Raw genomic sequence first — 27755 nt, forward strand, 5'->3', positions numbered from 1 at the left:
GTTAGAGTGCCCACTACAATTCGTTGACAACAGCAAACACCTCTCAAAATTTTACTTTTATGCTCTCTTTATGATTTCAAAACTTGAAAAGCTCTAGCATATGATTTATCCCTGCTTCCCTCTGCGAAGGGCCATTCTTCTACTTTTATGTTGAGTCAGTTTGCCTATTTCCTTCCATCTTAGAAGCAAACACTTGTGTTAACTGTGCATTGATTCTTACATACTTGCATATTTGCATTCATCATATTACTTTGTGTTGACAATTATCCATGAGATAAACATGTTGAAGTTGAAAGCAACTGCTGAAACTTATATCTTCCTTTGTGTTGCTTCAAAACTTTCTACTAAGAATCTATTGCTTTATGAGTTAACTCCTATGCAAGTCTTATTGATGTTTGTCTTGAAAGTACTATTCATGAAAAGTCTTTGCTATATGATTCAGTTGTTTAATCATTGTCTTTACCATTGCTTCGAATCACTTCATTCATTATATATGCTTACAATAGTATTGATCAAGATTATGATAGCATGTCACTTCAGAAATTATCTTTGTTATCGTTTACCTACTCGAGGACGAGTAGGAACTAAGCTTGGGGATGCTTGATACGTCTCAAACGTATCTATAATTTCTTATGTTCCATGCTACTTTTATGATGATACTCACATGTTTTATACACACTTTATGTCATATTTATGCATTTTCCGGCACTAACCTATTGACAAGATGCCGAAGAGCCAGTTGTTGTTTTCTGCTGTTTTTGGTTTTAGAAATCCTACAAAGGAAATATTCTCGGAATTGGACGAAATCAACGCCCAGGGGCTTATTTTTCCACGAAGCTTCCAGAAGACCGAAGGAGATACGAAGTGGGGCGACGAGGCGCCGCCACACTAGGGCCGCGCGGCCCAGGGGGGCCCGCGCTGCCCTAGCGTGTGGGGCCCCCGTCAGCCTCCCGACTCTGCCCTTCCGCCTATAAAAAGTCTTCGTCGCGAATACCCCAGTACCAAGAGCCACGATACGGAAACCTTCCAGAGACGCCGCCGCCGCCAATCCCATCTCGGGGGATTCAGGAGATCGCCTCCGGCACCCTGCCGGAGAGGGGAATCATCTCTCGGAGGACTCTTCACCGCCATGGTCGCCTCCGGAGTGATGAGTGAGTAGTTCACCCCTGGACTATGGGTCCATAGCAGTAGCTAGATGGTCGTCTTCTCCTAATTGTGCTTCATGCTTGGATCTTGTGAGCTGCCTAACATGATCAAGATCATCTATCTGTAATGCTATATGTTGTGTTTGTTGGGATCCGATGAATAGAGAATACTATGCTATTTTGATTATCAATCTATTATCTATGTGTTGTTTATGATCTTGCATGCTCTCTGTTACTAGTAGAGGCTCTGGCCAAGATTTTGCTTGTAACTCCAAGAGGGAGTATTTATGCTCGATAGTGGGTTCATGCCTCCATTAAATCTGAGACAGTGACAGAAAGTTCTAAGGTTGTGGATGTGCTGTTGCCACTAGGGATAAAACATCGATGCTATGTCTAAGGATGTAGTTGTTGATTACATTACGCACCATACTTAATGCAATTGTCTGTTGTTTGCAACTTAATACTGGAAGGGGTTCGGATGATAACCTGAAGGTGGACTTTTTAGGTATAGATGCATGCTGGATAGCGTTCTATGTACTTTGTCGTAATGCCCAATTAAATCTCACTATACTCATCATATCATGTATGTGCATGGTCATGCCCTCTTTATTTGTCAATTGCCCAACTGTAATTTGTTCACCCAACATGCTTATTCTTATCGGAGAGACGCCTCTAGTGAACTGTGGACCCCGGTCCATTCTTTTAATCGAATACAATCTACTGCAATACTTGTTCTACCGTTTTCTGCAAACAATCATCATCCACACTATACATCTAATCCTTTGTTACAGCAAGCCGGTGAGATTGACAACCTCACTGTCACGTTGGGGCAAAGTAATTTGGTTGTGTTGTGCAGGTTCCACGTTGGCGCCGGAATCCCTGGTGTTGCACCGCACTACACTCCGCCGCCATCAACCTTCAACGTGCTTCTTGGCTCCTACTGGTTCGATAAACCTTGGTTTCTTACTGAGGGAAAACTTGCCGCTGTACACATCACACCTTCCTCTTGGGGTTCCCAACGGACGCGTCTTTGTCTGGCGTATCAAGCTCTTTTTCTGGCGCTGTTGCCGGGGAGATCAAGACACGCTGCAAGGGGAGTCTCCACCTCCAATCTCTTTACTTTGTTTTTGTCTTGATTTATTTTATTTACTACTTTGTTTGCATCACTAAATCAAAATACAAAAAAATTAGTTGCTAGTTTTACTTTATTTACTGTCTTGTTTGCATTCTCCATATTAAAAACACAAAAAATTAGTTACTTGCATTTTACTTTTGTTACCATGTCTAGTTCTGCACCTGTTACTTCTTCACCTGAGGAATTAGTCTTCACATTTAAACAAGGGGATGAGGAGAGTTTTAAAGATGCTTGGTCTAGAATTTTTGATTCTTATCGTAAAGCTGAACCTCAAATGACTCTAAGTTTGCTCCTTAGTAACTTTTATTTTGGGCTTATGATTCGCTATGGATATGCCTTGGATGCTGTAGTGGGAGGAGATTTCCTTCATTGCAATGGGGATCAAGATTTTAATGCCATAAAGAAATTGGTTGCATCACATGATTCAGCTAATAACTTTGATTCATCTCTTATTAGCATTTATAATAGATTAAACACTCTTGAGACAAGTGCATCTTGCTTGCACGAAAATTATAGCTATGTTCGTAACCGTCTTGATCAAGTTTTAGTGAACTCTGAACCTTCATTATGGGACCCTACTATTAAAATTGTTATCGGTGGTCAAACTTTTCATGCCAATTGTGATATTATGTCTGAATTTTGCCTTATGCCTAAGAGTATTTATGAATCTTTGACACTTTGGGGACTCGTTGAAGGGGAAGAAGGAATAACTCTTATTGATAACTCTGTTATACTTCCTAAGGGAATAGCCGCGGGTGTGCATACAACCATTCTTGGAAGAACAATATCCATTGATTATCTTGTTATTGAATGTGTAGGAACAGGACAAATCACACTCGGAAGATCCCTTCTGAAACTATTGGGAGCAGTCATAGATGTGGGAGAAGGCACCCTAAAATTCACCTCTACACCAGGGGGTAGACATGTATTCCCTAAATCAAAGAGTAAGAAAAAGAACAAGAAAGGTAGGTGTAAAACCCAAGGTAATGTTGATGCTTCGTCTCTTGATAATACTTGATACACACTTTCTGCGCCTAGCTGAAAGGCGTTAAAGAAAAGCGCTTATGGGAGACAACCCATGATTTTACTACTGCACTTTTATTTTATATTTGAGTCTTGGAAGTTGTTACTACTGTAGCAACCTCTCCTTATCTTAGTTTTGTTTCATTGTTGTGCCAAGTAAAGTCTTTGATAGTAAGGTTCATACTAGATTTGGATTACTGCGCAGAAACAGATTTCTTGCTGTCACGAATCTGGGCCTAATTCTCTGTGGGTAACTCATAAAATTATGCCAATTTACGTGAATGATCCTCAGATATGTACGCAACTTTCATTTAATTTGAGCATTTTCATTTGAGCAAGTCTGGTGCCTCAATAAAATTTGTCTTTACGGACTGTTCTGTTTTGACAGATTCTGCCTTTTATTTCGCATTGCCTGTTTTGCTATGCTTGATGGATTTTTCGATTCCATTAACTTTCAGTAGCTTTGTGCAATGTCCAGAAGTGTTAAGAATGATTATGTCACCTCTGAACATGTGAATTTTGATTATGCACTAACCCTCTAATGAGTTGTTTTGAGTTTGGTGTGGAGGAAGTTTTCAAGGATCAAGAGAGGAAGATGATACAATATGATCAAGGAGAGTGAAAGCTCTAAGCTTGGGGATGCCCCGGTGGTTCATCCCTGCATATTTCAAGAAGACTCAAGCGTCTAAGCTTGGGGATGACCAAGGCATCCCCTTCTTCATCGACAACATTATCAGGTTCCTCTAGTGAAACTATATTTTTATTCCATCACATCTTATGTACTTTGCTTGGAGCGTCTGTTTGTTTTTGTTTTTGTTTTGTTCGAATAAAATGGATCCTAGCATTCATTGTGTGGGAGAGAGACACGCTCCGCTGTTGCATATGGACAAATATGTCCTTAGGCTTTACTCATAGTATTCATGGCGAAGGTTGAATCTTCTTCGTTAAATTGTTATATGGTTGGAAACGGGAAATACTACATGTAGTAATTGGTAAAATGTCTTGGATAATTTGATACTTGGAAATTGTTGTGCTCATGTTTAAGCTCTTGCATCATATACTTTGCACCTACTAATGAAGAAATACATAGAGCTTGCTAAAATTTGGTTTGCATAATTGGTCTCTCTAAGGTCTAGATAATTTCTAGTAAGAGTTTGAACAACAAGGAAGACGGTGTAGAGTCTTATAATGTTTACAATATGTCTTTTATGTGAGTTTTGCTGCACCGCTTCATACTTGTGTTTGTTCCAAATAACCTTGCTAGCCTAAGCCTTGTATCGAGAGGGAATACTTCTCATGCATCCAAAATCCTTGAGCCAACCACTATGCCACTTGTGTCCACCATACCTACCTACTACATGGTATTTCTCCGCCATTCCAAAGTAAATTGCTTGAGTGCTACCTTTAAATTTCTATCCTACATCTTTGCAATATATAGCTCATGGGACAAATAGCCTAAAAACTATTGTGGTATTGAATATGTACTTATGCATTTTATCTCTTATTAAGTTGCTTGTTGTGCGATAACCATGTTCCTGGGGACGCCATCAACTACTCTTTGTTGAATATCATGTGAGTTGCTATGCATGTCCGTCTTGTCTGAAGTAAGGGCGATTTACCATGAGTTGAATGGTTTGAGCATGCATACTGTTAGAGAAGAACATTGGGCCGCTAACTAAAGCCATGATCCATGGTGGAAGTTTCAGTTTTGGACAAATATCCTCAATCTCATATGAGAAAATTAATTGTTGTTGAATGCTTAAGCATTAAAGAGGAGTCCATTATCTGTTTTCTATGTTGTCCCGGTATGGATGGCTAAGTTGAGAATAATCAAAAGCGAGAAATCCAATGCGAGCTTTCTACTTAGACCTTTGTACAGGCGGCATAGAGGTACCCCTTTGTGACACTTGGTTAAAACATATGCATTGCGGTGATAATCCAGGTAATCCGAGCTAATTAGGACAAGGTGCGGGCACTATTAGTATACTATGCATGAGGCTTGCAACTTGTAGGATATAATTTACATGGCACATATGCTTTATTACTACCGTTGACAAAATTGTTTCTTGTTTTCAAAACCAAAGCTCTAGCACAAATATAGCAATCAATGCTTCCCTCTGCGAAGGGCCTTTCTTTTACTTTTATGTTGACTCAGTTCACCTATTTCCTTCCATCTCAAGAAGCAAACACTTGTGTGAACTGTGCATTGATTCTTACATACTTGCATATTGCACTTGTTATATTACTTTATGTTGACAATATCCATGATATATACATGTTACAAGTTGAAAGCAACCGCTGAAACTTAATCTTCCTTTGTGTTGCTTCAATGCTTCTACTATGAATTTATTGCTTTATGAGTTAACTCTTATGCAAGACTTATTGATGCTTGTCTTGAAAGTACTATTCATGAAAAGTCTTTGCTATATGATTCAATTGTTTACTCATTGCATTACCATTGTTTTGATCGCTGCATTCATTACATGTGCTTACAATAGTATGATCAAGGTTATGATGGCATGTCACTCCATAAATTATCTTTGTTATCGTTTACCTACTCGGGACGAGCAGGAACTAAGCTTGGGGATGCTGATACGTCTCCAACGTATCGATAATTTCTTATGTTCCATGCCACTTTATTGATGATACCTACATGTTTTATGCATACTTTATGTCATATTTATGCATTTTCCGGCACTAACCTATTAACGAGATGCCGAAGAGCCAGTTGCTGTTTTCTGTTGTTTTTGGTTTCAGAAATCCCAGTAAGGAAATATTCTCGGAATTGGACGAAATCAACGCCCAGGGGCCTATTTTCACACGAAGCTTCCAGAAGACCGAAGGACTCACGAAGTGGGGCCACGGGGCGCCGCCACAGTAGGGCGGCGCGGCCTACAGGGGGCCTGCGCGGCCCTGCTGTGTGGGGCCCCCGTGACGCCTCTTAACCTGCCCTTCCGCCTACTTGAAGTCTTCGTCGCGAAACCCCCAGTACCGAGAGCCACGATACGGAAAACCTTCCAGAGACGCCGCCGCCGCCAATCCCATCTCGGGGGATTCAGGAGATCGCCTCCGGCACCCTGCCGGAGAGGGGAATCATGTCCCGGAGGACTCTTCACCGCCATGGTCGCCTCCGGAGTGATGAGTGAGTAGTTCACCCCTGGACTATGGGTCCATAGCAGTAGCTACATGGTCGTCTTCTCCTAATTGTGCTTCATGGTTGGATCTTGTGAGCTGCCTAACATGATCAAGATCATCTATCTGTAATGCTATATCTTGTGTTTGTTGGGATCCGATGAATAGAGAATACTATGCTATGTTGATTATCAATCTATTATCTATGTGTTGTTTATGATCTTGCATGCTCTCCGTTACTAGTAGAGGCTCTGGCCAAGTTTTTGCTTGTAACTCCAAGAGGGAGTATTTATGCTCGATAGTGGGTTCATGCCTCCATTAAATGCAGGACGGTGACGAAAGTTCTAAGGTTGTGGATGTGTTGTTGCCACTCGGGATAAAACATCGATGCTATGTCTAAGGATGTCGTTGTTGATTACATTACACACCATACTTAATGCAATTGTCTGTTGTGTGCAACTTAATACTGGAAGGGGTTCGGATGATAACCTGAAGGTGGACTTTTTAGGAATAGATGCATGCTGGATAGCGGTCTATGTACTTTGTCGTAATGCCCAATTAAATCTCACTATACTCATCATATCATGTATGTGCATGGTCATGCCCTCTTTATTTGTCAATTGCCCAACTGTAATTTGTTCACCCAACATGCTTATTCTTATCGGAGAGACGCCTCTAGTGAATTGTGGACCCCGGTCCATTCTTTTAATCAAATACAATCTACTGCAATACTTGTTCTACTGTTTTCTGCAAACAATCATCATCCACACTATACATCTAATCCTTTGTTACAGCAAGCCGGTGAGATTGACAACCTCACTGTCACGTTGGGGCAAAGTAATTTGGTTGTGTTGTGCAGGTTCCACGTTGGCGCCGGAATCCCTGGTGTTGCGCCGCACTACACTCCGCCGCCATCAACCTTCAACGTGCTTCTTGGCTCCTACTGGTTCGATAAACCTTGGTTTCTTACTGAGGGAAAACTTTCCGCTGTACGCATCACACCTTTCTCTTGGGGTTCCCAACGGACGCGTGCTGTACGCGTATCATGGTACTCCAAAGAACTCGGGATACAGACGTCCTAAATATTCAACTAGTTGTTCCAAATCCTTCTCGAACATTAGGTCTCCTACGTGGCCAAGCTGATAGAACTAATAGTTGTACTCCATCTGTGAGCAATTAGGATGAGTAAGTTAGTGAAGTGATCAAGTGTGCAAAATTTTATGTAGAATTACTAGGAAAAGTAGAGCATGGATTTCTCATTTTGAAAAGATCTCAAGGATAAGAGTGAGAATAAGTTTTCATAAATATTCACTTCATTTGTTTTGAAAACTAAGTTTTTCAGACGTCCATTCTAACTAGGGTCTCCTAAGGTCAAACAATGGCTCTGATACCAACTTGTCAACACCCGGATTTTTAATTCCAGATGCCTATTATGCCATACATCGCAATCCCAGGAAGATTGTTTTTGCGAGACATAACAATTGATATCACAGAACATTATTCATTACAAACCATAATCGTCTTACAACAAGGGATCACATGATCCAAACTTACAACAACAGTTGATCTAAGGATCAAATACAAAACACATAGCGGAAGAAACGTAGTAGCGGTCCATCTATTCCAGAGGCAACGCTTGACGTCGGGAGGTAGTCCTAGTTATCATAGACGTCCTGCTGTTCATCTTCCTGGTACTGGTGCTCCTCTTCATAGTCTGGCCATTTGAATAGCCAGTGACAAAGCCATGAGTACTTTTAAAGTACTCGCAAACAACCACTAATATAAATACTAGTAGCTCTAGTCATGGTTATAAGCTTCTAGGTTTATTTGCACAAAGCTAGTTTTATTTCATAAATACTTAATAGTCAAAGACTCTTTAGTTGTCTAAGTTTAGTCAAGTGGGAACATTAGTGTCATTCCCACAACTCTGTTGTGATCCAGTCAAATTCACCTTTCAAGTCACCAGTCATTTTTAGAAAACATCTAACAACAGAACAATATGACCATCCAACCGTCCATGACCGCGGACGCGGCTACTCGAATAATTTAACACTCTACAGAGGTTGTACACTTGTGCCACAACTTTTGATTACATCCGTCAGAGATAGCCCTGAATAATCATACTCAGTATGCGGATCATCAACCATTAACCTTTCACTTACATACCCTAGTATAGGCACCTCCCCGGCGAACTCCGGCCGAATTCCGGCGAACCAGGAAGCAATGTGGAGGGGTGATGTCTACGCACGCTTCTATTCCTGTAGACAGTGTTGGGCCTCCAAGAGCAGAGGTTTGTAGAACAGCAACAAGTTTCCCTTAAGTGAATCACCCAAGGTTTATCGAACTCAGGGAGGTAGAGGTCAAAGATATCCCTCTCAAGCAACCCTGCAATTACGATACAAGAAGTCTCTTGTGTCCCCAACACACCTAATACACTTGTCAGATGTATAGGTGCACTAGTTCGGCGAAGAGATAGTGAAATACAAGTAATATGGATGATTGTAAGTAGTAATTGCAATCTGAAATATAAATGGCAGCAAGCGAACATGTAACAGAAATTATTAGAAACGGTGTTTCAATGCTTAGAAACAAGGCCTAGGGATCATACTTTCACTAGTGGACACTCTCAACATTGATCACATAACTGAATAAATAAATGCTACTTTCTACACTCTATTGTTGGATAACAAACACCATTCATTGTGTAGGGCTACAAAAGCACACCTCAAGCCGGAGTAAACAAGCTCCACAACATCCGGAGTTCATATTAAAGTAACCTCTAGAGTGCATAATAGACCGTTGCAATTTAGACCGAGTACTAACATAGCATACACACTGTCAACAATAGCTATGAAAGAGGGAATATATCACATCAATAATATCATAGTAATAGTTAACTTCATAATCTACAAGAGATTACAATCATAACCTACACCAAATACTACATGATGCACACACTGTCAACATTACATCATGGAGGAGGAATAGACTACTTTAATAACATCACTAGAGTAGCTCATAGATTAATTGTGATACAAAGCTCATGATCACATAAAGATCACACCATGGGAGAGAGAGATGAATCACATAGCAAACGGTAGAGCTCTCAGCCTCGGGGGAGAACTACTCCCTCCTCATCATGGGAGACAGCGATGGCGATGAAGATGGCGGTGGAGATGGCTTCCGGGGGCAATTCCCCGTCCCGGCGGCGTGCCGGGACAGAGACTTATGTCCCCCGAATTGGAGTTTCGCGATGGCGGCGGTTCTGGAAGGTTTTCCGTATCGTGGCTTATTGTTTTAGGGTTTTTGCGACGGAGGCTTTAAGTAGGCGGAAGGGCAGCCTCGGAGGGGTTGTGGGGGACCCACACCATAGGGGGGCGCCCCCCTTGGCCGCGCCGCCAGGTGGGGTGGGGCCCCCTTGGCTCCCCTCTGGTCCCTCTTCGGTGCTCTGGAAGCTTCCGTGGAAAATAGGACCCTGAGCGTTGATTTCGTCCGATTCCGAGAATATTTCCTTTGTAGGATTTCTGAAACCAAAAACAGCAGAAAACAGCAACTGGCTCTTCGGCATCTCGTTAATAGGTTAGTGCCGGAAAATGCATAATAATGACATAAAGTGTGTATAAAACATGTGAGTATCATCATAAAAGTAGCATGGAATATAAGAAATTATAGATACGTTTGAGACGTATGAAGGGGCGAGTGTGCTAGAGTGCTCAAGGAGGCCGGGGAGGTCTCTATTTATAGGCGCGTCGAGCGGGGCGGAGGTCACCGGCAGTCGATCATGGAGGTGGCTCTCTAGGCTGCGAAGGGGCAAGGCGAGGAGCGGGGACGGTATTGCGTCATCTGGCGGTCCTTGTGGTGGTCCTGGCGCAGCCGGGGGTGGACGGGAGCGTGCGGTGACGTCGGTGTCCTTGCAGTACCGTGGCGGGTGGTCGTCGACGGTGACGACGGCTACAGGGCTCGGGTAGGGAAATGGAGGTGTCCTGGGGGTAGCTGGAACCGTGGTGGTTGTGGGTGAGAGAGGGCAGGGCGAGGGGAGGTCAGCAGCGACGGGGCGAGTCCGCGCTCTGGCGTGCCCGTGGTCGCTCTGGCGTCTCTAGGCTGGCATGGACACGGGCTGGTCTGGGTCGAGCAGGGCTCCTCTTCGACTAGGGCTAGTACTGGCAGATTCAGCAGAGACAGGCACATCTATTTGACAAGGTGAGAGGGACCAGAGAGGGAGAGTGACATGGGGAGCATGGTGAGTGGCATGGAGGGGTTGGCATGGCCATGTCATGGTGCAAATGATCAGGTCAGAGGACAAGTTGACTTGGGAAAAGTTAAAGGGGTACTAAAGGAACACTGTGAGTGAGCTAGGAGAGAGGGGTGAGGTCAGAAATGTACCACAAATAGTGGTTGGTACTTTTCAAATATTTTGCTCACAAGGTGTTTGTTGAAATGGCCGCAAGAAACTAAAATTTGAATTTTGTCAAAATATTTTATGGGTGTGATTCTAATATCATTTGACATCTATTAGTGACCTTGGTTTGCAAAATGGGTTTGGTTTGATGAAAATCAAATTTGATATGATCTTAAATCTGTTTCAATGTTGCTACTTTGGATGCTTATTATAAGCAATTGAAAATGAATTAGCAAGGTTGACAAGCTACAAGATGATCACCTTGGTGTGTTCTTGGATGAGGAGCAAAGAGATGAGAAAGTTTAGTTTAGAAAAGAATAACCACAGGGGCTCAAAGTAGGCATCCTGATATTATTTGCAGAAGTGACCATTATCATATGTGTGGCTATTTTGATTTTGATTTTGATTTGATTTGATTTTCTTTGATTCAAAGGCTATTGTTTTGAGTTCATTGGGTATTAGGTTGGGTTTATTAATGGTTTCAAACCATTTAAGTAAAGTAAAAAATGGCATATGTTAATAGTTTGCAAAAATGGCCATATGCTCCTATATGACTTTGTTTTGTTTTCTTTTGCTTGTTTCTCTTTGATCAAAAGGTGCATGGTTTAGGCTTTAGACACACTTTCAAACACTTCAAACAAACATTAATGGCAACATCAAAATATTCATGCATGAACACTATGCACACAATTTAATTCAATTCAAGTTTTTGTTGGCTCCAAATTTTGGAATAAGGGAAATTCATTTTTCTTTGTTTTTGAATTTTTGGGATGTTACAATCAGGGCCGGCTCCTATATGCTATATCCGGCTTGGTTGCGCCTTCCCCTGACCGGCTCGGAGCTGGTGAGCCTTGCAGGAGAAGGCTCCAGAAAGATCATCCGGGTCCGATCAGTCCACTAAAGGACATCAAATCCCACGGATTGGGAGCCACTGTAGAGCAAAAGTAGCCCGCCTCTAGACAGGCCATCATGGCCCGACTTCCCCGGGCACCGCAGGCTACGGGCGGCGGAGCTACTGGCTGTAGGCTACGATTGTGGCCTAGATTCGCTTACGTCACACCGCCCTTGGCACGTCTTGTCCCCGTCAGGCGCGACAGGAAGGACAAGACATGACAGACAAACGGGTGACACGGTGCCTCGGGAAGGCGCGAAGGAGCCGGCACCATAGGTAGTAGGGACTTCTTTGTAACATTCCAGGCTCTATATAAGCCGGATGACCACCCCTTGCATGGGGACAATCGATCTATCTTCACCTCACACTCAGCACCGCTCGGGAGAGAGGCCTTCATCTACCTCGAGCCCTCTTCCCAGCTGGATACAGCTCAAAGAGCACCATTCTACTGTCTCGCAACTTATTCACTCTAGCAGGAGTAGGGGTTTTACCTCCATATAAGGGCCTCGGACCTGGGTACGTCGCTCGCGTCGCTCGTGCTCATACCCGCCTCCGGAAACCGCTGCGGACCAAGGCCGGAACCACTTGATTGAGCCATCCCATGGCTTATGCCGTGACAAAACCACGACAACAATTTCGCACTAATCTTTGCATGAATCTCATCGAATATTAGCACTTCTTTTATCAAGCTCGATATACCAACACTTAAAAGCTATTCCCTCTAGCCATTTTTTTTATGCAATTCAGAAGTTTCTTTTTTTGCGAATCAGAAGTTTTTCTTTTGACATTCACTCGTAAGTACATTTGTACTGGGCAAATTGCTCAGCCCGGCCGTTTTCAATGCTCAGTACAGACTACAGTGCAGCCTGCTATCCTTGGAAGCCCAATCAAACTCCACTTACGAGCCTAGGAGTAAAAAGTAATTTCCGCAGATTGAAGAACGAAAAAGTAATTTCCTTAGAGGAGACTGTTCGGCGCGGCGGTGCCGCCCTCGTCCGGCGGCCATGACCTGAGCTCTGCCCCGGCAGTTCCCCGTGAGGACGAGGCTTCCATTCGTGGCGGCTCGGATTTCGACACGCGTGCTCGGCGGACGGGTGCCGGAGGATAGGGCAGCAAGGTCAAGCCACGCGCGGTGCGATTCCGAGGTACACAAATCGTGCTGAACACTTGTCGGGAGAAATTAGGGCTCGTAATCAGCCTCATTGGTGCTCAAAACCCTGAAACGCATTCCTTGCGAGATCTGTCCAGTTAGTGCGCGCGATTAGGAGTACTAGTTGTGCTTATGGCTTACAGTTTATCTTGTTTAGCTACTCTTAGTCTCTTACGCCTTACATATTCAGCATTATTAGTCGAGTGCTATTGTTTAGCAAGCAACACAAATGTTGAAATTAAAGCTACACGGATTCCGTCGGCCTGGAAGAATTTAAACAGGGTTCCTAGCTCAGAGTGCTAAACCTGAACAGGATTCAAATCCGAACAAAATTGTCGTATTAGATAGGTAAAAATGAGTAGGACTAGCCTACAAACCTTGAGATACATTCACTGCCGCCTAGGTTTTTTTTTTCGATATGGGGAATATAGCCCCAACTATCGCCTAGTTCTAGGGAAAAAACTTTGATAAAAATATCTGATCATACATCACACCTATACAAAAGAATGCACTGAAGGAAATCGCAAAGACAGTCTTTTCTTCTGTTGTTAGAATAGTAGTTGGAGGTGCTTCTGCTAAATCACAGCTGCAACTGAGAATAGGGCCACATAGCTTTGTATTCCCATCGAAGCTAGCCGTTGGAAATGTGTTGAACTGGCCTCCAGATGGAATAGGACCTTCCAGGTCATTGTTAGAGATGTTGAATGCTGAAAGGAAGTGCAGCCTGTCCAATGCAGCTGGGATCGCACCTGTGAGATTGTTTCTTGACAAGTCCCGCACTTGCAGCTTTGCGAGACTTCCTATTGGTTCTGAGATCTGTCCTGTTAAATCACTGAAGCTCAGATTGAGTGAAACGACGGCTTTCATCTGACCAGTCTCCAGGGGTCTCACCAGCTAATTTATTGTTGTTTAGTCCAGTGTTGTAGGGAAAGCAGTTCGTATGCGATATTGAAGTTGTAGAGTTGCTTGACCCTCGGGTTTAGATGGGCTTCAGTCTTCTCTGACTTAAGAATTGGCATATCCATCAGACAGGCCCTGAAGAATGTTTCAAATGGTGTTGTGTTCGGGCTTTCTTATGTGATTGAATCCATCTGATTGTAAGGAGGCCGTCTTGGATATAAACTCAGGAATGGGATGGCAATGCAGCAACATCTGTATAGAAATCGTTGCTCCGTTTCCTGAGTTCAGCGATTGCCTAACCATCACTATAGAAGTATAGATATATAGGCATACTGGTTTGATTCCCTAGCCATGATGCATGGATCGTTTGATCCCAACGGAAGACAACAACAGGAATTTAAGAAGGAACTGATTTGGTGCTGAAACTGATGATTACACACAAGGAAAATTTCATCGCCCTAGCCATGCTCACTGGTGGCATCCAGGACGAGGCATAGAGATAATAACGGGGAAATGAGAGGATAAAAAAACCAGCTCAGTGGAAATGAGAGAAGCGAGAGGAACATTTTTCCCTTGACAATACAATGACCTTTAGTTACATCTACAGGTGCAAAGCTAGTTTAGTATAGTACATTCATGGGTACTATAAGTTTATTGCTGGCTCCATAATAACATCAGAACTTTACTTTTCTTACTACATAATAAATTTTCATGGAAGTAGTGAAGTCGCTTGACAAGAAACTACATAACAAGAATACCTATTCATAGTCCATATAGCTGCAGGCACTACTGGGCAGGAATGGTTAGGACAGCATGCAAATAATCAACATGATGATCTTCACATGTTTTAATCCCAGCAGATAGCTCATCACTGACATGTCGTGCCGTTGGCCTACCTGATGGGTTAGGCTTCAAGCACTGAACTGCAACACTGAGCACGATGTATATTTCTCTGGCGGTTTCAGCATCCTGGAGCTCGAGCCTGGAATCCAGCAAATCCTTCAGACACACATCATTCTTGTTGGTTGTCAAGTAGATGGATGAGAGTAAATCGCCTGGATGATATCCCATAAATAGCTCAAGAACAAGCACTCCGAAACTGTATACATCACATTTCTCTGTCACGTTCTCCGTATATGCTAACTCTGCAATTAACACCAGATAATTAGTATATTTGTTGAAACTAAACAGTTCAAATTTCCCTGTATACGCTAGCTCTGCAATTGATACCAATTATTTTAATGATGTTCCAGTTAACAGTTCATAGTTCATCTGATGATATTAGCATATTCCACGAATACATCAAAGTTTACATGTACAAAAATATATATATATATACTGACATAGTTAAGATTAGAAAATTAAATGACAATACAGATAAGGTACAATTTTATTTTTACCTGGGGCAAGGTAGCCTTTTGTTCCAGCAAGCCTTGTCAGATTCAGGCTATTAGCATTGAGAATTTTAGCAGTGCCAAAATCAGAGATACAAGCTCTAAACTCGTCATCAAGCAAAATATTTTTGCTTGTTATATCTCGGTGTACTATTGGTGACGAACAATCATGATGCATGTATGTCAAAGCATGAACCACATCCAACACAATATTTATCCGCTTTTTCCAGTTCAATTCGATTGCCCTTTCATTGGCCCTCAGTATTTCCGCCAAGTTTCCCCTCTCCATGTATTCATAGATAAGAAACCTTCCTTTGCTAGAGCAACAATACCCAAATAGTTTTACGATGTTTCGATGCCGAATCTGCACCAACGCATCAATCTCACGATTGAATACCAACTCGTTGAGGCAACACTCATCTTCTATCATGTGTATCTTCTTCACTGCAAATATTTCATATGTTGCAAGTGTAGCTTTGTAGACAGATCCATATCCCCCGGTACCTATGTAATATGTCTCGCTAAAATCGTTTGTTGCTTCAACGATTTGCTTGAACACATTTGCCCCATCGAAACTCCAAACAGAGAAGACATTTGCTTGTGTTACTCTATCAATGTTAATTGACTTGGATTTTTTTCTCCCATATTGAAACATCAATATCAATGCAACAAGAATAAGAGATATCAGAGCAGGAATTGTGGCTAATAGAATTGTTGTGTATCCTTTCCTTTTCCCTCTGCCCTGAGTTGCACTACTACAAGGGGGTAATCCTTTCACTACACCACATAACATCTTATTATTAATGAACCACTGGATTGGAGCTCCTTGGAAGAGCTTACTCTTTGGGACTGGTCCTTCCAACCCATTGTAAGATACATCAATGGATGCCAAGCTTTCCATGTTTTGAAATGTTGATGGGATGGGGCCATTTAACTCATTGTGTGAAAGATTCAAGTTACGTAGCATGATGAGACCACTAAGTTGGCTTGGTATCGCCCCAACAAATGAATTATCACTTAAATCCAACAACTCATGTAAGCTGACCAACATCGATAGCTTGGCAGGAATGTTTCCTTTGAAGTAATTGTGACTTAAATTCAATGAGCGAAGCTTTACACAATTGTCAAATGATCCTTGTATCGAACTGCTTAGGTTATTTGATGACAAGTCCAACAACTCTAGATTGGACAGTGCTCCAATTTCTTGTGGTATGCTTCCATGGAGCAAATTGTCTGCGAGGCTCAATTGGAACAAATTTTCTAGATTGCCCAGTTCACTAGGAAGTTCCCCTTTAAGTTTGTTTGATGAAAGATCAAGTACCTTTAACTGTGACAGCTGTCCCAAACTTGCTGGTATTTTACCCATGATGTTGTTGTTCGAGATGTCTAGCTTGGTAAGATTACGACATTCTCTCCAGTGGTTTGATAATTGACCAAACAAATTATTCGAGCTCATATCTATATATACCAGATTTGGCTGAACTCCGAAAGCAGAGATATCTCCTTCGATTTGGTTCCTTTCAAGACGAACTCTGACTAGGCTTCTGCAGTGTACCAAACTTGATGGCAGAGGTCCATTCAGGTTGTTATCAAATGCATTTAGTATCTTGAGCCGGCCTCCGGCACACAACTCAGGTGGCAAGGGACCAAAAAGATTGTTGTTGTCAAATTGCAGTTCCTCAAGATCCATTAAGTTACCAATTTCTGGAGGAAGATGTCCAGAAAATTGATTAGTACCAAGGTACAAGCTAGTGAGCATACTCAAATTTCCAAAAATATTGGGGATGGAACCCATGAGTTTGTTGCCACCAAGAACCAACTCTTGTAAATTCACCAGGTAACCTATTTCTCGGGGAAGATATCCAGATAATTGATTACTATTAAAGTACAAGCTAGCGAGCTTAGTCATATTTCCAATGATATTCGGAATGGAACCCGTTAGCTTGTTATGGCTAAGTTCCAAATCTTCTAAATTCACCAAATTGCTTATTTTCCTAGGAATACTCCCATAGAATTGATTATAATCAAGGTTCACTCTAATGAGCTTAGTCCAATTTCCAATGATATCGGGGATGGGACCCATGAGTTTGTTGCCGCTAAGATCCAATGTTTCTAGATTCATGAGGTAACCTAGTTCTTCAGGAATGGGTCCCGAAAGATGGTTATTCCACATGTTCAAGCCAGTGAGGCGAATCAAACTTCCAAAAGTTTCAGGGATGGAGCCCATGAGTTTGTTTTCGCTGAGAGCCAACTCTTGCAAATTCACCAGGTAACCTAGTTCTCGAGGAAGATATCCGGAGAACTGATTATCATCAAGGTACAAGATGCTGAGTTTAGTTAAATTCCCAAAATTTCTTGGAATGGGGCCTGTGAGGTTGTTGCTGGAAAAATCTAACGTGACCAGCTTACTAGCATTCCCTAAATTTATTGGAGTGAGGCCTGTGAGGTTGTTGCTGGATAGATCTAATCTGACTAGCTTATTTAGGTAGCCTAGTTCATTGGGGATGGGACCAGACAACTGGTTTGCTGACAAGACTAGCCCCACGAGACTCTTTAGTTGTCCTATTTGATTTGGTATCTCACCAGAAAGCTCATTCTCTTGCAGCATCAGGTGCCGCAGGTTTGGCATGGATGATGCTAAAGCGGGTGGAAAAGAGCCCCTTATCTGATTGTTGGCGAGTTGGATACTCGTCAGGGTCATCAACGCCGTGAAGTTGAGGGTGCCGAGATCTCCTCTCAGCCGCAGCCCCCGGAGCGAGATCTCGACGATCACATCTTGGTGGCTTGCTTCATGTTTGCTGCACCTGATGCCATGCCAGCTGCACGGCCATATATTGTTTTCCCAAGATTGCAGCTGGTCTGCATGACTCTCTAGAGTGGCTTTCCAGGCGAGGAGAGCTCCGGCTTGTTCTTCCAGGGATGGCACTGGCATGGCTTGGGGAATCCAGGCCAGTAGCAGAGTAAATGAGATGAGCTTCAGCTTCAGTGTATGGGAGGTCTTCATTGCTAGTCGCATTGCAGGAGTAGCTAGCTATAGTAGGGTTTTGTTCTTGGTGTATGCCTGGGAAAGCCTCACGGAGTGACCAGTGTTTATTTTTTTGGACAAAAGTGACCAGTATATATATGTGCACGATCTGGCACTTTCGTTTGTGTACCTCGCACCACGGCCTGGGAGGCAAAGACTCCACGTACTACTTGACGACTAGCAGCCAGTCGTCTCGGACGCCGACTCCTGTACCTCGACTCCATTCGATCGATCGTCAGAACACAGAGATCTCCAACATTTCGTGTACTGAAGCCATCAGCAAATTATTTCAAGCCGTAAAAGACACGGTTCTCGTAGCTGATGTATCGAAGAACGAACCGTGTCCACCCAAAATAGATTCTGGAAATCACGCCCATCATCAGGATGAAGTTCTCATTGAATTTCCCTCAAAAGAAAAGTTCTCATTGAATTAATACTAGCTCCAGTTTGTCAACATCAATAGGAACCCAGAGAAAATCATGTCAGACTACTGTCTGGTTCCTACTGAAAATCACACTGCCGTGCCGACGGAGCGATGTGACTGAACTCCAGACTAGACTATTTAACACGGCCAGATTGCACGCAACGCGGTTTAAAAACACCACTACCAAAAAGAGAATCAAATGCAGCGTGGACTTCAGTGAAACGGATCAAACACGCCAAATACTAGAGCCTTTTATTAGTTTAAAAAAAAAATCCAAAACTAAAAGTTTCATTGCCTGTGGCAATGCCGGCGGCGGCGTTGTTGCTGTCAAACAAAATGCAGGGATGTGATCTCAAAAAAAAAAAAAAGCATGGATCGTGCGCCTCGAATGTAGCTGTTGAAGAATGCCCACTATGATCGCACACTTGATAAGGCGTCCAAGATAATCATGTCGGGGTCTTGGTATCGCAAAAGAACACGGATACCTTGGCGAGACCCTTGAATTTATCAGACCACATGGGGCTAGCAACGCTCCAAACTCAACAAAGCCATGGTGACGTCGGACAGATGCGGTAGCAGCATGACAGAGAGACATAGAGATACCTAGGTTCAGGGTCCTCGTGGCGAGGTAAAACCTCTACGTCCTGCCTTGGAGTGGTATTGATATCTCCGAGAGGGGGTATGGTGTTACAAGGTGGTGGCTTGGTGAGATCTTCCCTATATCTCAATATGACGTGCTCTAGGTTGAAGATGAAGCGGGGAAAGGGAAATGGTATCCAAAGAGGGATTGGAAGAAGATGCCGAAGATCCAGGTCAAGATCCCTTCTACTCGGCAGCTGCCCCTCCTTTTATAGAGGCACCAACTCTCCTTCCCAAGGAAATTTTTTTTTTTGTGGAATGGAGGAGATAATATTAAACCAGCGATCTTACAGATAAACCCAGAAGAAACTGAAAATTACAACAAGGCCCTTCTTCTAGATCTTGACGGGGACGCCGCACGGAAGCCGTCGGTGGCGCGCCGCTGCCGCTGCTCCGCTTCGTGTACCGTGGGGTGAGAGTGGGGTGAGAGTGAGGGTGAGAGCTGACGTGGCGAGGCTATAGTGTGGTGATGCATTGGCACCAGCCTTACGAGCCTAGGAGTAAAAAGTAATTTCCGCAGATTGAAGAACGAAAAAGTAATTTCCTTAGACGAGACTGTTCGGCGCGGCGGTGCCGCCCTCGTCCGGCGGCCATGACCTGAGCTCTGCCCCGGCAGTTCCCCGCGAGGACGAGGCTTCCATTCGTGGCAGCTCGGATTTTGACACGCGTGCTCGGCGGACGGGTGCCGGAGGATAGGGCAGCAAGGTCAAGCCACGCGCGGTGCGATTCCGAGGCACACAAATCGTGTTGAACACTTGTCGGGAGAAATTAGGGCTCGTAATCAGCGTCATTGGTGCTCAAAACCCTGAAACTCCTTGAGAGATCTTTCCAATTAGTGCGCGCGATTAGGAGTACTAGTTGTGCTTACAGCTTACAGTTTATCTTGTTTAGCTACTCTTACGCCTAAAGATTCAGCATTAGTCGAGTGCTATTATTTAGCAAGCAAAAGCAATGTTGAAATTAAAGCTACACGGATTCCATCGTCCTGGAAGAAGTTAAACACGGTTTCTAGCTCAGAGTGATAAATCTGATCAGGATTCAAATCCAACAAAATCGTCGTAATAGATAGGTAAAAAATGAGTTAATTTATTGTGCTTGGATCCAGTGTTCTAGGGAAAGCAGTTCATAAGAGATATTGAAGTGATGGAGTTGCTTGACCCTCGGGTTTAGATGGGCTTCAGCCTTCTCTGGCTTAAGCATTGGCATATCCATTAGACAGGCCCTAAAGAATGTTCCAAAGGATGTCATGTTTGGGCTTTCTTATGTGATTGAAGCCATTTGATTGTAAGGAGGATGTCTCGGATATAAATTCAGGAATGGGATGGCAATACAGCAACATCACTATAGAAATCGTTGATCCGTTTTGTGAGTTCCAAAAATTGCCTAACCATCACCATAGAAGTATAGATATGTGGACATACTGGTTTGATTCCCTAAACATGATGCATGGATCTTTTGATCCCAGCGGAAGATAGCAAGAGGAAGTTAAGAAGGAACTGATTTGACGCTCAAACTGATAATTCAGGACAAGGAAAATTTCTTCGTCCTGGTCACGCCCGCCAGTTGCAGCAAGGACGTAGAGAGGGTCACGTTGAAATGAGAAAACCAGCTGAGTGGAAATGGGAGAAGAGAGAGGAAAATTCCCCCCCTTAATACTATAACGACCTTTTAGTTAGATGTACAAAGCAAGTTTACTAGTACTATGCATTCATTTACACTATAAGTTTATTACTGGCTACATAACATCAGAAATGTACTCTTCTTATTACATAACACTAAAATTCAAATTTGCATGAAAGTACTGTTGTCGCTTGAGAAGAAACCACATTTATAAGAATACCAGTTCAGCATCCCTATGGCTGTAGGCACTACTGGGAAGGAATGGTTAGGACGGCGTGCAAATAATAAACATGATGATCATCACGTGTTTTAATCCCAGCAGATAGCTCATCACTGGCACGTCGTGCCGTTGGCCTGCGTGATGGATTAGGCTCCAAGCACTGAACTGCAACACTGAGCACGATGTATATTTCTCTAGCGGTTTCAGTATCCTCGAGCTCTAGCCTGGAGTCCAGCAAATCCTTCAGACACACATCATTCTTGTTGGTTGTCAAATAGATGGAGGAGAGTAAATTGCCTGGATGAGATCCCATAAATAGCTCAAGAACAAGTACTCCGAAACTGTATACATCACATTTCTCCGTCACATTCTCCGTATACGCTAACTCTGCAAATAACACACGATAATTAATATATTTGTTGCAACTAAACAGTTCAGTTCTCTAAAAAAAAACTAAACTGTTCAAAATTCTCTGTATGCGCTAACTCTGCAATTAATATCAATTATTTTGTTGATGTTGCAATTAACAGTTCAGTGTTCATCTGATGATCCTTACACATGCATGTTCCACGGATACATCACAGTTTACATGTACGAAAGTTATGTATACTAACATAGCCAAGTCTAGAAAATAAAATAACAATATAGATAAGGTTCAATTTTATTTTTACCTGGGGCAATATAGCCTTTCGTTCCAACAAGCCTTGTGAGATTTGGGCTGTTAACGTTGAGGATTTTAGCAGTGCCGAAATCAGAGATGAAAGCTCTAAACTCGCCATCAAGCAAAATATTGTTGCTCGTTATATCTCGGTGGACAATTGGTGAAAAACAATCATGATGCATGTATGCCAAAGCGTGAAGCACATCCAATGCAATATTTATCCGCCTTTTCCAGTTCAATTCGATTGCCCTTTCATTGGTCTTCAGTGTCTCTGCCAAGTTTCCCCTCTCCATGTATTCATAGATAAGAAACCTGCCTTTGATAGAGGAACAATATCCAAATAATTTTACGATGTTTCGATGCCGAATCTGCACCAATGCGTCGATCTCACGATTGAACATGGACTCGTTGATGCAACACTCATCTTCTATCATGTGTATCTTCTTCACTGCAAATATTTCACATGTTGCAAGTGTAGCTTTGTAGACAGATCCATATCCCCCGGTTCCTATGCAATGTATCTCGCTAAAATCGTTGGTTGCTTCAACGATTTGCTTGAACACGTTTGCCCCATTGAAGCTCCAAACAGAGAAGGCATTTGCTTGTGTTACTCTAGCAGTGTTAATTGACTTGGATTTCTTCTTCTCCTGTCGGAACATCAATATCAATGCAACAAGAACAAGAGATATCAGAGCAGGAACTGTAGCTAGTAGAATTGTTTTGTATCTTTTCCTTTTCCCTCTGCCCTGAGTTTCACTACTACAGGAGGGCAACCCTTCTGCTAAACCACAACTGCGCCTGAGAATAGGGCCACATAGCTTTGTATTCCCATTGAAGCTAGAACGTTGAAATGTGTTGAACTGGCCTCCAGATGGAATAGGACCTCCCAGGTCATTGTTAGAGATGTTGAATGCTGAAAGGAAGTTCAGCTTGTTCAATGCAGCTGGAATTGTACATGTGAGATTGTTTCTTGACAAGTCTAGGACCTGCAGGTCTGTGAGATTACATATAGGTTCTGGGATCTGCCCTGTTAAATCATTGAAGCTCAGATTGAGTGAAGCGATGACTTTCAACTGACCAATCTCCAGGGGGATCTCACCAGTTAATTTATTGTTGCTTAGATCCAGTGCTCTAGGGAAAGCAGTTTGTATGCGATATTGAAGTGATGGAGTTGCTTGAGCAGGTAGCTCGGAGGCCCTCGGGTCTAGATGGGCTTCAGTCTTCTCTGACTTAAGCATTGGCATATCCATTAGTGCTATTGGAATTTCTCCTGTGATGCTGTTGGAAGATATGTCTAGATAGAAGAGATTGCTAAGGGTTTTGATCCAGGCTGGTACTGAACCAGTGAGTTGATTGTTAGATAAGATTAACATCTCTAATTTTTCTAGTTTGGATATCCAGATAGGCATCTCCCCAAACAATTGGCAATCTCCAATGTCCAAAACCTGAAGATTCTCCAAACCTTCTACTGTATCATCTTCTGGCATGGACTCTCCCCTGAAGTTGTGCCCAATAAGTAAGGTCTTAAGGTTCTGGCACTGCTTGAGAACATGAAGTGCATTTGCGATGTTTGTAATATTGTTGTTACCTATTGACAAGAAGGAGAGATACTTCAGATTCTCTATTCTTGATGAGAGCTCTCCATGGAAACGGTTGACTGATAGTCGCAGCACGACCAAACTGCTGCAAGAGTAGATGCTTTCTGGAATTGCGCCAGTGAAGTTGTTGTCGTGAAGATCTAAAGTTCTTAGATTGGACAGTGTGGAGAAGTTGACCTTGCTAAGTTCTCCGTTGAAGTAGTTGCTCTTGAGGTCAATTGTTATGAGATTTGAGCAGCTGCTCAGGGCTGATGGCAGCTCCCCAGACATCATGTTGTTGTTCAAATGGAGCTTCTCCAATCTCTTGAGCTGACCAATAGAATCTGGAATTTTGCCGCTGAAATTGTTCCCTCCAAGATCAAAGGTTATGAGGTTTCTGAGGTTCATTATGTGTGCACCATCAAGCACTCCATGCAAGGCATTGTTAGGAAGTGACAGGTGCTGTAACGAGGTAGCATTGAAGAGTTCTTCTGGGAGTGTCCCATTGAGATTGTTCTGACCAGCATTTAGCACTCTGAGCCTGGAACAAGTACCAACTTCAAGGGGAATGCTACCACTGAATCTGTTGTAATCTAGTTCAAGCACCTCTAATGACGGCGAGCTTTCGCAGAAATGAGTTGGTATCCTCCCTGTAAAGCTGTTATTGCTGGCATTGAGTGCGATCAGATTCTCCATCGCCCTCCATGTTGTGGATGGAAACTGTCCTGTAAACAAGTTGCTTGAGATGTTCAATACCTGTAGAGGGTGACCAGCAGTTGAAGATGGTAGCTCTAGCATGTTTCCGTTGAGGAGGTTAAAGCTGACGTCTATGACGATGATGCTGCTGGACGATACCAACTCCAGCGGTAGGCCACCGGACAATGAGTTCTGGGATAGGTTGAGGCGCAGCAAGCCTCTGAGCTCGCCAAGGGATGGTGAGATGCTCCCTTCAAGGCCCTTCGAAGCCAACAAGACATCGGTGACTGTCCTGTCTGTGTCACAGATGATCCCTTCCCATGTGCAGCAGTCGGTGCCGTTCTGCCACAACGCCTTGAGGCCACCGTCCGACGAGGTGCCAGCTAGGAACTGGAGGAGGGAGATCTTGTCCTGTTCTGTGCAGGAACTGATGGGAGCGGCCAAGCAGAGGAGCACCACCGCCACAAGAGCAGGGCCGAGGAAAGGTACAGGAATACCATTGCTGCGCCTTCTCTTGCACAACGAATGCGGTTGCTGCCGCATGACTTGCTGACGAAAACTGCTCAAACCTGTTTCTGGCCTTCCATCACACAGAAATCACAGCTCATGACAATTGCAAACTTATGAAGCTAGCAGTTCACGAAATCAATCCTAGATAGTATGAATGGTAGTTCATAACACGATGCTCCCTAGCTACTACGAATGACCGTTTATCATAACGGGGTAGTTCAACATACGGGAATCGAATAGGGGTTCGAGAAACAGGGGATCATAGGGGGATCTTCTTCTTCTTCATTTCTTCACTTCTTCTTAGATGGTGGTGTTGCCTCTGGCTTCCTACATTGTGTCTACTCACTCTTGCTTCTTCACCTTTCAGGCATCATTGTCGCCTTCGTCCACGCCATGGTCGGTCTCTACTTCATCAAAAGTGGCAACCTCTTCGAAGAACTCATCCTCGCCCCAACCTAGGATCCAGTTGTGAAGAATGTAGCAAGCAAGGACCAGCTTTACTTGAGTGTCAAACGTGTGAAACGGTTTCTGGTCAAGGACCTTAAACCTGTTCTTCAATGCAGCAAAGGCCCTTTCAATGGTGACTCTTAGGCTTGAGTGTCTTAGATTGAACAACTCTCTCGCATTTAGAGGTCGGTGTTTCGCAGAGAACTCGTTGAGGTAGTACTTTATTTTCCTGAAGGGAGGTAGAATTCCAGGTCGGCATGCATATCCAGCATCTCCAAGTTAGAACTTACCCTCAAGGAATTGTAACCCATCAGGCCTTGACAAGCTGTCTGTCAGGATGCTCGCATCATGAGCTGAACCCTCCCACCCAGCAAGCATGTAGGTGAACCTCATATCGAAATCCACAACTGCTAGCACGTTCTAGCTGGTGTAGTGCTTCCTCCCGCGGAAAGCTACAGACATTGATCTCGGTACCTTTACAGTCACATGAGTACCATTAATAGCCCCAATGCAATCCTGTAAAAAATTTAGCACACAATCATGTTTCTGACAGTACCACACAACTGATAGGTAGAAGGAATCTGATTTTGTACTCACCCTGAAATAAGGGAACCACATGTAGCTGTTCTTGATCTTGGGTGTTGTGTTCGTTGATGCTGGCTTGATCATTTCACCTCTGAGCTCCCCAATTACGTACAACACCTGCTGGAAGTACCGAGAGATAGTCTCCGTGGATCGCCTGAATGTGCTATGGATGACTCTGAACCTCTGGTTATGACCCACGACATGAAGAAACATCGCGACTTGTTCTTCGACAGAGGTGTGGATGCTATCAGTCAGCAGTCCTCTAGCCCTGAACGTTTTCACAAGTGCATAGAAAGAGGCTCTTCTCATCCGTAACATCTGGATAGCCTCTACGTCGTTGCAGTTGTAGATGTGGTTTATGTTGGCAATCCTCTCCTGATCTCATTGCAACATAGGACCGTAACTCACACGAGGAAAAGCAGCATGCCTAACTGCTCTCTTGTGCACCATCAGGATCCAGGCTTGTATGCAAACGATGAGTGCTGCGGCGTGATGCACAAGCTGGAGCTGGTCGGTCTACGCAAACAAGATATATGCATTACGAATGGTCTTATCGAACCCAACTAATTCTACCAACATGAATCTAACACTACAGTAGAGCAGAGGAGTTTCCCCTTACCTCCGTCATGGTGGACGACGGACACGGCCGAAAGCCGCTGCAGATGTGCACAGGCTCCACCGCGGCTGCAAAAGAGTTCCCTAGTCCGACGCCGGAGAGCGAAGGGGGATGCGCGCTGCCAGATTCGGGTCTCCACCGTCGCCGGTGTGAAAATTGAGGGAAGGCAAAATTTGGGAGGGGGCTAATGGAGAAGGTAACCGAAGAGGGAGGTTACCCCTACCTTTGCCGTGCAACGCCGCTGGTATTTTGGCTTCTCCCGCCATACCGAGGTGGAGCTCCCGCACGAACGACGATGTCGATTTTCGTCTCGCCAGGATCTGGCCCTGGAGAAACTGTCAAACTGGGCGTTCCTGCAGGGCCTATCCCAGGGGTGTTTCAAGGCGCGTGATACGCAAGAACGCGACTAAGCCCAGAGAACCAAACGGCTCGAAAAATGCTGGACTGATGCGAGTCAAAGGACACCCAGCTACCAAACACGCCTAGAGATCAGCTAGCAGAATAGCGGATGGTTGTTTCAAAGACGTCGCGGCGGGAGCCAGAATCCAAAAGGTTTGGTTTGCCACCTGCACGCTCGTGAGTCGCAGCACCGCTCTGACTGGAATGCAGCGTGTGTTCCCTCCGTATCACCATCGACATACAAATATGTTGTGCCGATGTTCACTTGTTTAGTACCACATCGGTACTTTAGGTTAAAACCGAGCCGCATAAAAGGGTCACACCAAGCGACAAGCATGATTTACAACAAAAAGATATATATAAATAACCCGTGATAATGATTCTGTCGATAAGGTAAGGGTACCACTATAAAAAGATCAACCTCTCTAAAGGGAACTGAACTAGCGAGGTGACGACACGTGGTAGTACGAGCCGCTCCCACCCGAGCGACCTGCGCGAGCCATTCCGGACGAGTGGCCGACGCGGGCTCCTAGGCAAGTATGCTGGCCGAGTCGCGCGAGCGCGCGGGTTCCTAGGTGAATGGATCATAGCGAACAAGAGGGGGGTGAATGGGCGCTACACAATTTTTATGTATTTTTCAGTTTTTAGCAAAGCGGAAGGTAAAGGTGATTGCTTTAGTGGTGGAGATGTTCCTAGTATGATCCTAGACAAGTGCAACAAGTAAAGGAACAAGCATGATGGTAAGAGTAAGGAGCGGGACAACCGGATGGCGCGGAGACGAGGCGAGGTTTGTTTCCCACAGTTCCCCTCACAAAAGAGAGTACGGCTGCGTTGAGGAGGTGCTAGCCTCACACAAGAGGCTAGGCGGCCACACCACGAAGGAAGGCCTCACCTTCCTCCTCGAGAGAGCTCCACAAAGGGGCTCCCCCTTCTCCACTATGGCACCGGTCGAGGCGGTGGTTCCTTCACAAGGTTGGGGCGAGCTCCACAACACTAGGAGGCTCCCAACAACCTATGGGGCTATCACAACACCAAGCTAGCCTCCATAGGTGCACTTCCTCCAAGATCCCACCATAGGGACCCTAACTCCAAGATCCACTAAGGAGTAGCACGAATTTTTGAAATCTCTCTTGGTAGAACTATAGATCGGGGCCTCCTCCACCACT

At 44.0% G+C, this 27755-nt stretch overlaps 1 protein-coding gene across 1 annotated transcript; it reads right to left on the reverse strand.

Moving 5' to 3' along the window:
- Positions 1-14074: 14074 nt before the first annotated feature.
- LOC127308290 (uncharacterized) lies at positions 14075-24606 on the reverse strand. The gene is made up of 4 exons (XM_051339067.2): positions 21770-24606; positions 21169-21485; positions 15177-18201; positions 14075-14921 (listed from the first exon to the last, which is right to left on the reverse strand). The coding sequence occupies exons 1-4, from the start codon at positions 24573-24575 to the stop codon at positions 14563-14565; spliced, it is 6507 nt and encodes a 2168-aa protein (XP_051195027.2). The 5' UTR covers positions 24576-24606; the 3' UTR covers positions 14075-14562.
- Positions 24607-27755: the final 3149 nt, after the last annotated feature.

The sequence above is a fragment of the Lolium perenne genome, chromosome 6 (assembly GCF_019359855.2).
Source record: "Lolium perenne isolate Kyuss_39 chromosome 6, Kyuss_2.0, whole genome shotgun sequence".
NCBI classification, from domain to species: Eukaryota; Viridiplantae; Streptophyta; class Magnoliopsida; order Poales; family Poaceae; genus Lolium; species Lolium perenne.